At 50.9% G+C, this 17,240-nt stretch overlaps 1 protein-coding gene across 1 annotated transcript in view; it reads left to right on the plus strand.

Moving 5' to 3' along the window:
• The window catches only part of LOC311327188 (A disintegrin and metalloproteinase with thrombospondin motifs 19-like), a gene marked incomplete at both ends in the record, with an annotated part of 58,786 nt that overhangs the window by 31,054 nt on the left and 10,492 nt on the right, over positions 1–17,240 (plus strand). The window contains 6 exons of the mRNA XM_084460221.1: positions 568–648; positions 3,119–3,276; positions 8,441–8,609; positions 9,634–9,769; positions 12,529–12,733; positions 15,828–15,980. Coding sequence (XP_084316347.1) covers positions 568–648; positions 3,119–3,276; positions 8,441–8,609; positions 9,634–9,769; positions 12,529–12,733; positions 15,828–15,980 — 902 coding nt within the window. The remainder of the gene's footprint in view (positions 1–567; positions 649–3,118; positions 3,277–8,440; positions 8,610–9,633; positions 9,770–12,528; positions 12,734–15,827; positions 15,981–17,240) is intronic.

Below are 17,240 nucleotides of genomic sequence, written 5' to 3' on the forward strand. Positions count from 1 at the left end.
ACCAGCGGTAGCGTTAACGTTATTAGAATAAACAGCCGTAAGTGCAGTTATTACAGAAATAGACTCAATAATTACAATAAAAACAAGAACAAGAGAACACACTTGTAGAATATCTCACCGTATTTCCGACTGGATTTGGCAAAAGTTTTGTTACGCTGATTGGCTGAAGGAGTTAGTCTGTCAAGGCAACGTACTCCCGCCCAATAGAATTGTTGTAGATAGGGGGAAGTCCAGATCTGCGGAGAGAAAGTGAAAGTGAGCTCGCTAGATCAGGATGGTCTCACAAGGCGAGGTCAGACCAGGCGAGGTCAGCCCACCAGGGACGTCACAGGAGCCACTCGGGATGCAGTGAGCTCATATTGAGGGGAAAGGTCAAATTACACTTTTGCTGTAGCGCTCAACGCTTCGACTTAACATCAATTAGGACACATGAACTTGACATGTTCTTACTGTGTCGGCCACTGTGGACATGTTTCCATCGGGGGTTTACTGGTTCAGAAATAACCTCCTTTCAGTCAGAGTTATTCCATCAAATATGTTCATGCCTCGGTGGTTCCTCCCTCCCAGGCTACGTGGAAGCAGTCGTGATCCCCAGAGGAGCCAGGAGGATCAGGGTGGTCGAGGAGAAGCCAGCGCAGAGCTATCTGGGTAAGATACCATAGCATACTGTACCATACCATACCAAAAACTCCACTGTTATTACACTGTTATTGCACTCCACCGTATACGATACCATAGATACACTCCACTGTTATTACACTGTTATTGCACTCCACCGTATACGATACCATAGATACACTCCACTGTTATTACACTGTTATTACACTCCACCGTATACGGTACCATAGATACACTCCACTGTTATTACACTCCACCGTATACGATACCATAGATACACTCCAATGTTATTACACTGTTATTGCACTCCACCGTATACCATTCCATAGATACACTCCAATGTTATTGCACTGTTATTACACTCCACATCTGGGTAAGATACTGTTGATACTCTCCACGGTTGCATCACTGGGCTCCAAACACTGGTGGATACACAACTGTGTCATTGAGTTCACTTCACCACAACAACTTGCATACTTCTCAGCCACTCTCCTCTCAACCCCTCCTCCTCCTCCTCCTCCTCTGTCTCTCTCTCTCTCTCTCGTTGTCTCTCTCTCACTGCCCCCCCTCTCTCTGTATGTCTCTCTCTCTCTCTCTCTCTCTCTCTCGCTCTCTCTCTCTCTGCCCCCCCCCCACCCCACTCTCTCTGTATGTCTCTCTCTCTCTCTCTCTCTCTCTCTCTGAACACTGCTTCTCAGCATCTGGTGCTCAGATTAACCCAACACACTCGCTCGCACACTTCATGTGCCTTAACCCAGGTACCATTGACTGCACTCGGGACAATCCTTCAACGTTCCTAGAATTCACTACATCTCCCAGACTGAACTACAAACAGGACTGAACTACAAACAGGACTGAACTACAAACAGGACTGAACTACAAACAGGACTGAACTACAAACAGGGCTGAACTACAAACAGGGCTGAACTACAAACAGGGCTGAACTACAAACAGGACTGAACTACAAACAGGACTGAACTACAAACAGGACTGAACTACAAACAGGACTGAACTACAAACAGGACTGAACTACAAACAGGTGTCTCATCGCTGAGCTCCTTCTCCCTGACTGCTCTCAGAACAGTTCTTAACCCGGATAGCCCATTGAACTACATCTCCCACTTCCCCGTCCAGCCTCTCACACCCCCATGTGGCGTCTGTGGTCAGACTCTGGGCTGTGACCCGCCCCCCGCCCCGCCCCGCCCTGCCCGTCCGCCAGCCTCTGCTCTTTCATGTTACCTGATTAAGGAGCACGGTGGCGCCTCAGTGAGGGGCGGGGCCACCGAGGACGCCTTTCATCCCAAAACCCCCTCTCCCCATTGGCTGAGCTCTGACCATCTGCTGAAGGGAGGCCAAGCGAGTTGAGACGTGTCTAAACGGCGGAGTGATGGGAGGAGGCGGAGCCGAGGCCGTGAGGGAGGGAGGAGGCGGAGCCGAGGCCGTGAGGGAGGGAGGAGGCGGAGCCGAGGCCGTGAGGGAGGGAGGAGGCAGAGCCGAGGCCGTGAGGGAGGGAGGAGGCAGAGCCGAGGCCGTGAGGGAGGGAGGAGGCAGAGCGGAGGCCGTGAGGGAGGGAGGAGGCAGAGAAGAGGCCGTGAGGGAGGGAGGAGGCAGAGCGGAGGCCGTGAGGGAGGGAGGAGGCAGAGAAGAGGCCGTGAGGGAGGGAGGAGGCAGAGCGGAGGCCGTGAGGGAGGGAGGAGGCAGAGCCGAGGCCGTGAGGGAGGGAGGAGGCAGAGCCGAGGCCGTGAGGGAGGGAGGAGGCAGAGCCGAGGCCGTGAGGGAGGGAGGAGGCGGAGCGGAGGCCGTGAGGGAGGGAGGAGGCAGAGCGGAGGCCGTGAGGGAGGGAGGAGGCAGAGACGAGGCCGTGAGGGAGGGAGGAGGCAGAGCGGAGGCCGTGAGGGAGGGAGGAGGCAGAGCCGAGGCCGTGAGGGAGGGAGGAGGCAGAGCCGAGGCCGTGAGGGAGGGAGGAGGCAGAGCCGAGGCCGTGAGGGAGGGAGGAGGCGGAGCGGAGGCCGTGAGGGAGGGTTTCAGAGGGGATGGAAGTTGGATGTGTTTCAGGCCGTGTCTGTAGATGTTTGGGTTGGCTCAGATCAAAACGTGTGTGTCCAAACGCACCGTATTTTGTATCTTTGTATCACATTTCATTGAGTTCTCCACAATAGGACAGTGGGGGATGTTTACATGAAAGACTTTGACTGCTGTACTATTTAGCTTCCTTTTTTGGAAGCCGTACACGGTATTTATTGACCTAATTAAAAAAGCTCCAATAAAGAAGTTATCAAAAGCGTTGTAGAACTTGCTTGACAGGCACCTTATCTTTACGTATCTGGAGCTTGTTGTGTCAGCAACGTCCCTTCCAAGAGTCAGTGCAATTTACATGTGCATGGAGATATTATCAACATGAAGGAGATATTATCAACATGAAGGAGATATTATCAACATGAAGGAGATATTATCAACATGAAGGTTTTAATCTCAGCGTTTTCTTGCTTATGTTTCACAGCCCTCAAAGACACAAGCAAGCATTCCATCAACAGCGACTGGAAGATAGACCACCCAGGCTCCTTCCACATGGCGGGAACCACGGTTCACTACGTCCGCAGAGGACTCTGGGAGAAGATGTCCGCCAAAGGACCCACCACATCTCCTCTGCATCTCATGGTGAATGACTGGTTTCCTGCTTTCGCCTTCTCCTTCGGCTGTATATTACTTAAAGGATAAGTTTGTTTTGGACTTTAGGGCGTGTTCTCAGTCTGTCTCAGCCTGACACCTAGAGACTGGTTTCTATGATTGCCTCAGTTTTGAGCTACAGTTGTTTTGCAGGCACGCACTCTACAAGGGAAGTGGACGTGGCCGATGAGGTGTTGGAAAAACTACCAACCGTTGCTGTTATAGAAGATTACAAATATACTGTGTTACAAATAGTAGCTATCTAGTAGTAGCGAGCGAGCTAGTAAACTCTGAGTTAGTTAATTCCGGATTTCAGGATTTGTAGCCTAATTGTGATCAGCTGCTTTTCATGCAATCTCTCAGTGCAAAAGTGGAAGTGAAAATGAAGTTTAAGGTGAAATACACCTTTGTTGCCTCCACGCCATTCATGGGCGGAGGCCTGCGCTCTCTGAGCACCCTTTCAGTTTCAACATTGGGTTTGTGATGGATAGTGATTCCATTTCACAAGAGAGCATATGGAGACTAGTAAGTTTCCATCCTGGGCCCTGTACTACAAAACAGGATTACAGGGTTAACTCCCTAAGCCTGGTTTATCCGTATCACGAAGGTGGATCACCGATCACTGATAAACACAAAGTACTCTATAATGTCAAAGGGAAAAAAAACTATATATTTTCCTAAATGAACTCAATAAAAACGGAAAATAATTGATTCCATAAGTGTCCCCCCCCCCCAGAGTTTCTGCTTGGTAGAAAGAAGCACCTTTGGCAGCGCTCACAGCTGTGAGTGAGTCTTTTCTGGGTGAGTCTCCGTCAGCTTTGCACATCTGGACGCAGCGTTTGTCGCCCATTTTTCTTCGCAAAATTGCTCCATCAGGCTCCATCAAGCTGGATGGGTGCCGCTGGTGAGCAGCCATGTTTGAGTCTTGCCACAGATTCTCAATTGGATTGAGGTCTGGGCTTTGACTGGGCCATTCCAGAATATTGACTTTTTGGTTTTTAAGCCACTCCAGTGTGGCTTTGGCTGGATGTTTTGTATTTTCTCCCAAGTCCCAGGTCTCTTGCAGACTGCAGCAGGTTTTCGTCCAGAATTTATCTGTACTTTTCTCCATTCATTTTTCTGTGAGTTTTCCAGCCCCTGCTGGAGAGAAGCACCCCCATAACACGCTGCTGCCTCCCCCAGGCCTCACGGTAGGGATGGTGTTCTGAGGTTGATGTGTGGTGTTAGGCTTGTGCCAAACACAGCGCTTAGTGTTCAGGCCAAAAATCTCAATGTTGGTCTCATCAGACCAAAGCATCTTCTTCCACTTGGAGTCAGAGTCCCACATTCGTCACAAACTCAGATATTTCATGTGATTTATTTCCAGCGAGGGCTTCCTTCTTGCCACTCTCCCATAAAGCTCATGCACAATTTCTCCTCTCTCAGCCATGGAAGACTTGTGACTTCCCTCCCAGAGGCCTCTTGGTGGCCACCCTGACTATGACCCGTCTCACCCAGCGCTGGCGGAGTTCTGTTCCAGGCAGATTCACAGTTCAGCCATATTCTCTCCATTTTTTCATGATGGACCTAACTATGCTCTGGGGGATATTCAATGCCTTGGAAATGTTCTTATATCCTTTCCCTGATTTGAGCTTTTCAATAACCTTGTCCCGGATCTGTCTGGAATGTTCCTTGGTCTTCGTTGTGTAGTCTTAATTGTGGAATGCACTAACCAACTGTGGGATCACCCAAGGACATTGTATTTATTCTGAAATCATGTGAAATGCCTCAGTTGGACATACGTGGACTCCATTCAACTAATTATGCGACCTCTGAAGAAAAATGATTGTGGAAAAGCGCATTTATGTGTATCATAACACAGTAGCCTTGTGAGGTAATCCTGATCTTGCTAGCTCACATTCTGATCTTGCTAGCTCACATTCTGATCTTGCTAGCTCACATTCTGATCTTGCTAGCTCACATTCTGATCTTGCTAGCTCACATTCTGTTTCTGTCGCTAATCAGTCTGGATACTCTCCATAGACATCCGTTTGTGCCAGATCAGAAAATGATCTAGCCAGTCAGTATTCTAAAAGGAAATACAAACAGCTACGCTTTGTTGTGACGACAGCGAGGAGTAGTAAGTTAGCGCGTGATAGACGGTGATAGACAGATGGTTCATCCAATCACCTGCCAAGTATTTTTTTAACGTGCCCGCTTTTTTCCAAACAGTTTCCAACTGAGAGTTCCCAGATGGTTATGTGAAGCAAACCACCTGGAGCATCAGGTTAATAGCAAAGGGGGTGATTTAAAAAAAAAAACTTTTACATTATAGAGTACATTATGTTTATCAGTGACTAAATTAAATCAATTTTGATTTGTTTTATTAGTAGGATAAAACCCCTTGAGTTGTCCCAACTCGTTTTCGAGAGGGTCCTATTTCCATTTTGGAAATAGGGGGGTCCGATTCCATGTTGTAACAATGAAATGTGAAAAAGTCTTTGTGAAGAACCCTTGTCCCAGGCTCTGTGCTGTGAACCACAGGTGTAAGCATACGGTACACACAGCTCTTCAGACGGGAGCTGGCCTGGGACCAGCCTGAGCTCACGCAGCTGAGGTCCTGATGGAGGATATGATGGGGTTATTATTACCTGGCCCTGGTCAGCGACAATCTGTCATGGCGGGGATTAGGGTTATAATTTTAATAGGATTAGCCCATGACAAGGCTTGACGCGCTGATAATGGGATTATACCAACAGGGGGGCATGTCAGGCAGAGAGAGAACCACGGTTCTGGCTCCTCCTGCAGGTCAGGCAGAGAGGGAACCACGGTTCTGGCTCCTCCTGCAGGTCAGGCAGAGAGGGAACCACGGTTCTGGCTCCTCCTGCAGGTCAGGCAGTGAGGGAACCACGGTTCTGGCTCCTCCTGCAGGTCAGACAGAGAGGGAACCACGGTTCTGGCTCCTCCTGCAGGTCAGGCAGAGAGGGAACCACGGTTCTGGCTCCTCCTGCAGGTCAGGCAGAGAGGGAACCACGGTTCTGGCTCCTCCTGCAGGTCAGGCAGAGAGGGAACCACGGTTCTGGGTCCTCCTGCAGGTCAGGCAGAGAGGGAACCACGGTTCTGGCTCCTCCTGCAGGTCAGGCAGAGAGGGAACCACGGTTCTGGGTCCTCCTGCAGGTCAGGCAGAGAGGGAACCACGGTTCTGGCTCCTCCTGCAGGTCAGGCAGAGAGGGAACCACGCTTCTGGCTCCTCCTGCAGGTCAGGCAGAGAGGGAACCACGGTTCTGGCTCCTCCTGCAGGTCAGGCAGAGAGGGAACCACGGTTCTGGGTCCTCCTGCAGGTCAGGCAGAGAGGGAACCACGGTTCTGGCTCCTCCTGCAGGTCAGGCAGAGAGGGAACCACGGTTCTGGCTCCTCCTGCAGGTCAGGCAGAGAGGGAACCACGGTTCTGGCTCCTCCTGCAGGTCAGGCAGAGAGGGAACCACGGTTCTGGCTCCTCCTGCAGGTCAGGCAGAGGGAACCACGGTTCTGGGTCCTCCTGCAGGTCAGGCAGAGGGAACCACGGTTCTGACTCCTCCTGCAGGTCAGGCAGAGAGGGAACCACGGTTCTGGCTCCTCCTGCAGGTCAGGGAGAGAGGGAACCAAGGTTCTGGTTCCTCCTGCAGGTCAGGCAGTGAGGGAACCACGGTTCTGGCTCCTCCTGCAGGTCAGGCAGTGAGGGAACCACGGTTCTGTCTCCTCCTGCAGGTCAGGCAGAGAGGGAACCACGGTTCTGGCTCCTCCTGCAGGTCAGGCAGAGAGGGAACCACGGTTCTGTCCCCTCCTGCAGGTCAGGCAGAGAGGGAACCACGGTTCTGGCTCCTCCTGCAGGTCAGGCAGAGAGGGAACCACGGTTCTGGCTCCTCCTGCAGGTCAGGCAGTGAGGGAACCACGGTTCTGTCTCCTCCTGCAGCGCTAATTGAATCTTATGATAACAGCTTTGTGGGGCGGTCGAGAAAACAAAGTATCTCTTAGTAGTACATTATCTCTAAGTAGACAGACGATGGTATCTCTTTGTAGTATCTTTAAAGGCCAATTTATACTTCGCCGTACGACACTTTTGAAAGTGTCGACAGACAGACATGACATTACCTATTCAACCTAATAACAACGTTAGACACAAACTACAGATAAACATGACCCTATTCTAGTACATCAGATAAACATTACCCTCACTGTCTACTGTCTGTTCTAGTGTGTATTCTAGTGTACTGTCTACCCTACACCATATATTCTAGTGTGTATTCTAGTGTACTGTCTACCCTACACCATATATTCTAGTGTGTATTCTAGTCTACTGTCTACCCAACACCATATAGGCCTATTCTAGTGTGTATTCTAGTGTACTGTCTACCCTACACCATATATTCTAGTGTGTATTCTAGTGTACTGTCTACCCTACACCATATATTCTAGTGTGTATTCTAGTGTGTATTCTAGTGTGCTGTCTACCCTACACCATATATTCTAGTGTGTATTCTAGTGTACTGTCTACCCTACACCATATATTCTAGTGTGTATTCTAGTGTACTGTCTACCCTACACCATATATTCTAGTGTGTATTCTAGTGTACTGTCTACCCTACACCATATATTCTAGTGTACTGTCTACCCTACACCATATATTCTAGTGTGTATTCTAGTGTACTGTCTACCCTACACCATATATTCTAGTGTGTATTCTAGTGTACTGTCTACCCTACACCATATATTCTAGTGTGTATTCTAGTGTACTGTCTACCCTACACCATATATTCTAGTGTGTATTCTAGTGTGTATTCTAGTGTACTGTCTACCCTACACCATATATTCTAGTGTGTATTCTAGTGTACTGTCTACCCTACACCATATATTCTAGTGTGTATTCTAGTGTGTATTCTAGTGTACTGTCTACCCTACACCATATATTCTAGTGGGTATTCTAGTGTGTATTCTAGTGTACTGTCTACCCTACACCATATATTCTAGTGTGTATTCTAGTGTACTGTCTACCCTACACCATATATTCTAGTGTGTATTCTAGTGTGTATTCTAGTGTGTATTCTAGTGTGTATTCTAGTGTGTATTCTAGTGTGTATTCTAGTGTGTATTCTAGTGTGGCCAGCCTCCTGATCCTGTCACCTTTGACCTGCTGTAGGTGCTGCTCTTCAACGAGCAGAGCTACGGTATCCACTACGAGTACACCATCCCCACGGAGGCCAGCCTGGAGGCCCCGGGGCCGCTGGGGGCCGGGGCCAAGCCCAGCGAGCCTCTCTTCATGTGGACCCACTCTGGATGGGAGGGCTGCCACGCCGTGTGCGGCGGAGGTACTGGACTACCACTTCCTGTTTGGGACCGCTGTGATGCATTGTGGGATGCAAAGTGACATCGTTTGTACTGACTTTATAAAGGTTGTCCTAAGACGCTGTGAGCTGTTTATAAACTCAGACAGGTTGTCCTAAGACGCTATGAGCTGTTTATAAACTCAGACAGGTTGTCCTAAGATGCTGTGAGCTGTTTATAAACTCAGACAGGCTGTCCTAAGATGCTATGAGCTGTTTATAAACTCAGACAGGCTGTCCTAAGATGCTGTGAGCTGTTTATAAACTCAGACAGGCTGTCCTAAGATGCTATGAGCTGTTTATAAACTCAGACAGGTTGTTCTAAGACGCTGTGAGCTGTTTATAAACTCATACAATGCAGGAGAGTAAAAGAAATCCATATATCTTTGGCTCAAAGTGTTTGTAATTATACTTTTTCTGTTATTACATTACATTACTTTATATTATAGTCATTTAGCAGACACTTTTATCCAAAGCAACTTACAATAATTGCATTGAACGTAGGAAGTCTGTGTACTACTACTCACCAGAATTCACAAGTGCATCTCCTTTCTGAACATGTGATTAAGAGCGTAATCTAGTCCAAGTGCCAGAGTAGAAAACTAAAAATACTATTGGTGCTTAAGAAGGAGGATCCTGGTAGTGGTTCTTGAAGGGATGAGTTTTGAGATGGGCAGCGACTCTGCTGTCCTGACGTCAGTAGGCAGTTCGTTCCACCGCTGCGGGGCCAGGACAGAGAAGAGCCGTGACCGTGTCCATCGACCGCAGGGGCCTCGGAGTGACGGGGCACCCAGTCGCCCCGAGGTAGCAGAGCGTAGCGGTCGGGAGGGGGTGTAGGGTTTGACCATGGCCTGGAGGTAGGAGGGAGCTGTTCCTTTCATTGCCCTGTAGGTTAGCGCCAGAGTTTTAAACTGGATGCGAGCCGCTACAGGGAGCCAGTGTAGGGAACGGAGAAGGGGTTATGTGGAAGAACTCGGGGTGGTTGAACACCAATTCCTTTTCCTTTCAGGAGAAAGAAAGACGATCGTCACCTGCAACAAAATTCTCAACAAAACCACGAGCGTCGTGGACAACAGAAAATGTCGCCACCTGACCAAGCCTGAGGCGCAGGTCCGCAAGTGCAACGAGCAGCCCTGCCAATCACGGTACCCCGCCCTCTCAACCCCCCCAGCACACACACACACTCCAACCCCCCCAGCACACACACACACTCCAACCCCCCCAGCACACACACACACTCCAACCCCCCCAGCACACACACACACACTCCAACCCCCCCAGCACACACACACACTCCAACCCCCCCAGCACACACACACACTCCAACCCCCCCAGCACACACACACACTCCAACACCCCCAGCACACACACACACTCCAACACATCCAGTCACTCAACCCCCCCCAGCACACACACACACTCCAACCCCCCCAGCACACACACACACTCCAACCCCCCCAGCACACACACACACACTCCAACCCCCCCAGCACACACACACACTCCAACACCCCCAGCACACACACACACTCCAACCCCCCCAGCACACACACACACACACTCCAACCCCCCCAGCACACACACACACTCCAACACCATCCAGTCACTGAACCACCCCCGGTAATGTCACCCCAAAGGGACCACCGGTGATCTCACCCCAAAGGGACCACCGGTTATGTCACCCCAAAGGGGACCACCGGTTATGTCACCCCCCATCTCCTCTTCCGACGAGTCATTTCATTGTTTCAGTTCACTTTATTCCGAGTTCTCCTTTCAATTCTCATGTACAATGAGTCATCTCTGGGGACGCCGCTAATCAGTCAGCGTCTCGGCGTTCCCGCCTTGGACACACCATCGAAACAAACGGCCCCGGAGAATATGGAATTAGTGTGCGAGAGACAAAGAGAGTGACTATTCATTGTTTTCTCTGTGTGTCGTTTGACATATTTTGAAATCTGCTCCATGGTGGAGCCGTTCCAGCTCCGAACATTCGGTGAACCGACTCCGTTCACAGACGACATCATGCTTAAATTGTTTCCATGAGCTGTTGTTTGTGAGGGGAAAACAAAGTGACTCCGAGACGCAGACGCTCTCTGGCCTTGTTTTAACTGGCAGAGGGCACAATGAGAGAAGATGGCGTAATCGCAGAAATCATTGAGAACAGACCTTTTAATACTTACAGAATGGAAGAATTATGATCTGATGAGTCATATTCCTCAAATGGCTCAAAGAAGAAATCAATCAAAATGCTCGCGTCGTGCCAAAGTCCCGGAGCGATGTTGACAGTGACAGTTGATTCATATTAATCGTTGCTGACATTCAACAATGTTTATGCGATGCGAGTTTGTAAAATATTTGAAAATGCATGCTTCACTCTCACATTATTAAGTTTGGTGTTGCAGATATTTAATTGTAATCACAATAAATCCAAATGATGCTGTGAGGCACAGTTCTGTTTGTTGATCCGAGCCTTTACAATTGTTTAGACGGGTTCTGGGGGGTTCCTGGTGCTAGACGGGGGTTCTAGGGTTCTGGGGGTTCCTGGTACTAGACGGGGGTTCTAGGGTTCTGGGGGTTCCTGGTGCTAGACGGGGGTTCTGTGGTTCTGGGGGGTTCCTGGTGCTAGACACACGTCCCCCTGAAACACGTCCCCCTGAAACACGTCCCCCTGAAACACGTCCCCCTGACACGCGTCCCCCTGAAACACGTCCCCCTGACATGTGTCCCTCTCACACGCGTCCCCCTGAAACACGTCCCCCTGAAACACGTCCCCCTGACACGTGTCCCCCTGAAACACGTCCCCCTGAAACACGTCCCCCTGACACGCGTCCCCCTGAAACACGTCCCCCTGACATGTGTCCCTCTCACACGCGTCCCCCTGAAACACGTCCCCCTGAAACACGTCCCCCTGAAACGCGTCCCCCTGAAACACGTCCCTCTGACACGCGTCCCCCTGAAAACCGCCGGTTCCCTCCGTATCTCCCGTACAGTACAGTATGAATCAGAGGTATAACTCACCACCCGCAGAGGCCACGCCCCCCCCCCCCCCCCCAGCAGACCACATCTGTCCCCCAGATGGGCCAGCAGCACGTCAGGCAAGCCTGGTAGCCTTCACTCACACACACACACACACACACACACACACACACACACACACAAGCCTGGTAGCCTTCACTCCTCTGGGAACACACACACACACACACACACACACACACACGCACACACACACACACACACACACACACACACACACACACACACACACACACACACACAGTCTAGTAGCCTACTCTCCTCCGGGCCGGCCAGCCTGCTCTGTTTATGGGCAGACATTAACACTGAGATGAGAATCCCCTCTCCACACACACACACACACACACACACACACACACACACACAGCAGACTGCCCTCGTGGAGCTGTTCTGTGTATTTGCTGGTATATATGGTATATACGGTGAAAGGGTTCATTGTTCTGTGTATTTGCTGGTATATGTGGTATATACGGTGAAAGGGTTCATTGTTCTGTGTATTTGCTGGTATATATGGTATATACGGTGAAAGGGTTCATTGTTGTGATGTCATCAGCATAGCAGTGATAGGAGAAGCCATGCGGGCGAATGACAGAGCCCAGAGATGTAGTGTAGAGGGTGAACAGGAGAGGACCCAGAGATGTAGTGTAGAGGGACAACAGGAGAGGACCCAGGACAGAGCCTTGTGGAACTCGCATAGTCAGACTACGCAGTTCCGACAACAGGGAGGGTTCAGAGCCAGTGACGCCTTTCTCCTCGAGGGTGGAGAGGAGGATCTGGTGGTCTACCGTGTCAAACGCTGCTGACATGCACCATGTGTGTGTGTGTGTGTGTGTGTGTGTGTGTAATGTTTTCCCATGCGTGTGTGCTGCAGGTGGATGATGACGGAGTGGACGCCCTGCTCTCGTACCTGTGGTAAAGGCTCCCAGAGCAGACAGGTGGCCTGCACCCTGCAGCTACGTAACGGCACGCTGGTGAAGGCCAAGGACCGGGACTGCGCCGGGCCCAAGCCCACCTCCACCCAGCGCTGCGAGGGCCAGGACTGCCTCACCGTCTGGGAGGCTGGCGCCTGGTCTGAGGTAACTTCACAGGTGCTTTCAGCTCAATTCCGTGTGACTTTCTTTATCCCCTCAGGTTTAAATGACAAAAGATTTTTTTAATGCTCAAATTTCAGATGAAATGTTGTTCTGAACGTTTTTCAAATGTTGACGGCCTCCGTGGAAGATGTTTTGGTCAATGAAACCTCCCCTCAGTATTGAACTTTATTTTTTTCCCCAAATACTCCCTTGGAAAAATCCTTAACACATTAAAATATGCATGATTAGGGCTGTATCAGGCTAGGTAGGCTATACCAGACTAGGTAGGCTATGCCAGACTAGGTAGGGGTGTACCAGACTAGGTAGGGGTGTACCAGGCTAGGTAGGGCTGTGTCAGGCTAGGTAGGGGTGTACCAGGCTAGGTAGGGGTGTACCAGACTAGGTAGGGGTGTACCAGGCTAGGTAGGGGTGTACCAGGCTAGGTAGGGGTGTACCAGGCTAGGTAGGGGTGTACCAGGCTAGGTAGGGGTGTACCAGGCTAGGTAGGGGTGTACCAGGCTAGGTAGGGGTGTACCAGACTAGGTAGGCTATGCCAGACTAGGTAGGGCTATACCAGACTAGGTAGGGCTGTGTCAGGCTAGGTAGGGGTGTACCAGGCTAGGTAGGGCTGTGTCAGGCTAGGTAGGGCTGTACCAGACTAGGTAGGGGTGTACCAGGCTAGGTAGGGCTGTACCAGGCTAGGTAGGGCTGTACCAGACTAGGTAGGGCTGTACCAGGCTAGGTAGGCTATACCAGACTAGGTAGGCTATGCCAGACTAGGTAGGCTATGCCAGACTAGGTAGGCTATGCCAGACTAGGTAGGCTATACCAGACTAGGTAGGCTATACCAGACTAGGTAGGGGTGTACCAGACTAGGTACTGTAGGCTATGCCAGGCTAGGTAGGGCTGTACCAGACTAGGTAGGGGTGTACCAGGCTAGGTAGGGCTGTACCAGGCTAGGTAGGGGTGTACCAGGCTAGGTAGGGGTGTACCAGGCTAGGTAGGGCTGTACCAGGCTAGGTAGGGGTGTACCAGGCTAGGTAGGGCTGTACCAGGCTAGGTAGGGGTGTACCAGACTAGGTAGGGCTGTACCAGGCTAGGTAGGGGTGTACCAGGCTAGGTAGGGCTATGCCAGGCTAGGTAGGGGTGTACCAGGCTAGGTAGGGCTGTACCAGGCTAGGTAGGGCTGTACCAGGCTAGGTAGGGCTGTACCAGGCTAGGTAGGGCTGTACCAGGCTAGGTAGGGGTGTACCAGGCTAGGTAGGGGTGTACCAGGCTAGGTAGGGGTGTACCAGACTAGGTAGGGGTGTACCAGACTAGGTAGGCTATGCCAGGCTGGCACTAACTGGATCCTCGCAAGGCTGAGATTCCTCTGAGCCGTCTGAAGAACCAGCTGCATAGTGGCTGACCTTGCTCTCTATGCCAGCCTCTTCCTCTCTCTCTCTCTCTCTCTCTCCCCCTCCCTCTCTCCCTCTCTCCCTCCCTCCCTCCCTCTCAGGGCCTGCTGGCACTAGACGAAAGGATCTTTCCCCCAGCCCGGTCCGGCTCCCGGGCTAACAGTATCGATAAGGAGAGAACATCTCAGTCCTCATCCCTCTCATCTGGCTCCAAACTCTTGTTTTTGAAGATTTCTCATTTTCTCACACTAAACAATCCTGGTCTTGATCCCCTGGCCGTCACTCAAAGGTTGATTAAAGGGAATTCTTCAGTGTGATAACGCTGAGGATGAAAGGACATGTATACTTGATAACATCAAAGAGAGGGTGAATTAATTAATCAGCTTTATTGACTCCTGGAGCTCGATCGCCTTGTTGAGAGGGGTCAGGGAAGAATTTTTACAGCTCACTTATCTGGCCCCCGGGTGATTACTGTTTTTTTGCTTCCCTCTGGAATATGTAGAGAGTGGGTCGTATGCCCACCTCCCTTGTTCTCTGTAAAGAGCATTGTGTTGCCTCTGGGTATGAAATGCGCTATACAAATAAAGCTTTGATTGATTGATTGATTGAAAGGGCTCATGAGAGAGTGCAGAGACAAAGTTTGAGAAAGAGGTTTGGCATACTGCTACATGTATGAAGGTAGACCAGACTCCATGTTTCGCACTTAGTGTAAACCTAAAATTAAAACGCGTAACTGGCAGCTACATGTGTGGTTTACGTGTGACAACAGTGTGTGATAGGATGGTTAGTCTGTGATAGACGGCGATAGACAGATGGTTCGTCCAATCATCTGCCTGTATTTGAACGTGCCTGCCCTTTTCCAAACCAAGCTCTCCCAGATGGTTTTGTGAAGCAGACTATCTGGAACATCAGATTACCTTTAACACTGAACTGGACAGAAGATGCTCTGCTTGGCTCTGGTCAATTTGCTGCTTGAATCCTTCTATTTTTCTCTGGTGGTCTAACAGATCCCTGGAATGACCCCCTAATACACAGAGTTAGAGTTCAAAGGTCAACTAAATTAGTCTGTCTAGACTAGACATGTGGAATTGACTGTGAGCCTCCTCAGTACTGATACAGAACTTCCCAACTGTAAAAAAAATGGTTTGTTCGATGTGAAAACGGCGGAAATGACTCTTTCCTTTCAGAAGAGGGAGAGAGCGCCTGCCCCCAACTACCTCCCACCCCAGAGTATGATTTAATACCCCCCCCTGCAGGATGTTATGGTTCGCCCCATAACTCACCTGGGGACTGGGGCTTTGGGAGGGTCTAAAGCAGAACATCTGTCAACACCAGGGGGGTTTCAGTTTGACGCAAGTTTGCACACACAGTACTTCTGTATGTGCTTGTTGATCTGGGAGATTATAGAAGGTCAAAGCTAAGATGGCCGCAGTGCTGTAACAGGATGTAGTAATTTCTGCTGTCAATGAGCCTCAAGGGAAAGCGACAGGAGGAGGACAGGAAGATATTTAATCAAGCTAGACTGATGATAGAACATTTCGAGAAGTTATCTTGGAGCTTTCAAGTGAGCCCTATACATGACTGAGAGAGTGTGGGGATGGGGGGGATTCTCAGGTACGTGGAGGATCAGTGTGAGTGTAAATACGTGGATCTGTCCATGACTGAGACCCACCCACGTTTCCTCCCTCCCTGTGCTGCAGTGCTCCGTCAAGTGTGGCCGCGGCGCCCGGCACCGGCTGGTGAAGTGCACCAACCCCAGGAAGAAGTGTGACCTGACGACTCTGCCGCGCGAGGTGGAGGAATGCGAGGACTACTCCAAGTGTTACCTCTGGAGGACGGGAGACTGGGCCAAGGTGGGCGTCCTGCTCAGCTAGCCTAGCCCTCAACACCTAGCCCTCAACACCTAGCCCTCAACACCCTGCTCAGCTAGCCTAGCGCACAACACCCTGCTCAGCTAGCCTAGCCCTCAACACCTAGCCCACAACACCTAGCCCTCAACACCTAGCCCACAACACCTAGCCCTCAACAGCTAGCCCTCAACACCTAGCCCTCAATACCCTGCTCAGCTAGCCTAGCCCTCAACACCTAGCCCTCAACACCTAGCCCTCAACACCTAGCCCTCAATACCCTGCTCAGCTAGCCTAGCCCTCAACACCCTGCTCAGCTAGCCTAGCCCTCAACACCTAGCCCTCAACACCCTGGTCAGCTAGCCTAGCGCACAACACCCTGGTCAGCTAGCCTAGCCCACAACACCTAGCCCACAACACCTAGCCATCAACACCTAGCCCTCAACACCTAGCCCTCAACACCTAGCCCTCAACACCCTGCTCAGCTAGCCTAGCCCTCAATACCTAGCCCTCAACACCCTCTCTCTGTCCTCCCTCTGTCCTCCCAGCCATGTGAATGGTTAAAGCAGACTAAAGTATGGAAGAATATGGGAGTGGGGGTCGGGGGTGTGGGGCGGGGGGGGGGGTCAGGGGGGCGGAGCTTCTCCCTCGCTGCTCTGGTCCAGAGACCAACACACGTCTGATCTCCAATATGCTGTTCTGGTCACAACAGCTGTCCGTTAGCTAAACAGTCAGGCCAACGTAAATGCGCTATGAAGGTAGCGCATGTTGAGAAAGCTTGGAGTTGAAAGCGAACAGGCTCCTCTGGGTCTGCCCCTCCCCGCTGCCCTTCAAATAAAAAGCCTTCCAGAAAGAGATTTCGGAAAAGGGATTACAAGGCCATGTGCGTCTGGATCTGCCATTGTTCATTACTGCGCCTCCTGTATAAATTCAGCATGTCTCAGTCGGGGGCTAGACCTCTTTTGGTCCAGACTCCCACAGTGCACTGGGTTTTTGGCGAGCAGCACCTCCACCGCTGAAGCAGTCGAGGCTCGCCGTTGCCAAGCACTAAAGCCGGGGTTCCACCCATGCCTTGGCAGCCATTTTGCTTCAAGACTCTTGGCGTTGCCCACCTGGTGATGCAAGCTGGCTATGTGTGTGACCTGCTGACAGCCTGCTGACCAGGGCTGTGGCAGTTTACTGGCCAGAGAAATACCAGGACTCTTGACTTGCACCGTCTGTCGTGTGCTCTGAGGCTGTCATAACAGTGGTTTAGCAGATGTCGTA

This window comes from Borostomias antarcticus (assembly GCF_949987555.1).
Source record: "Borostomias antarcticus genome assembly, chromosome: 30".
NCBI lineage: Eukaryota > Metazoa > Chordata > Actinopteri > Stomiiformes > Stomiidae > Borostomias > Borostomias antarcticus.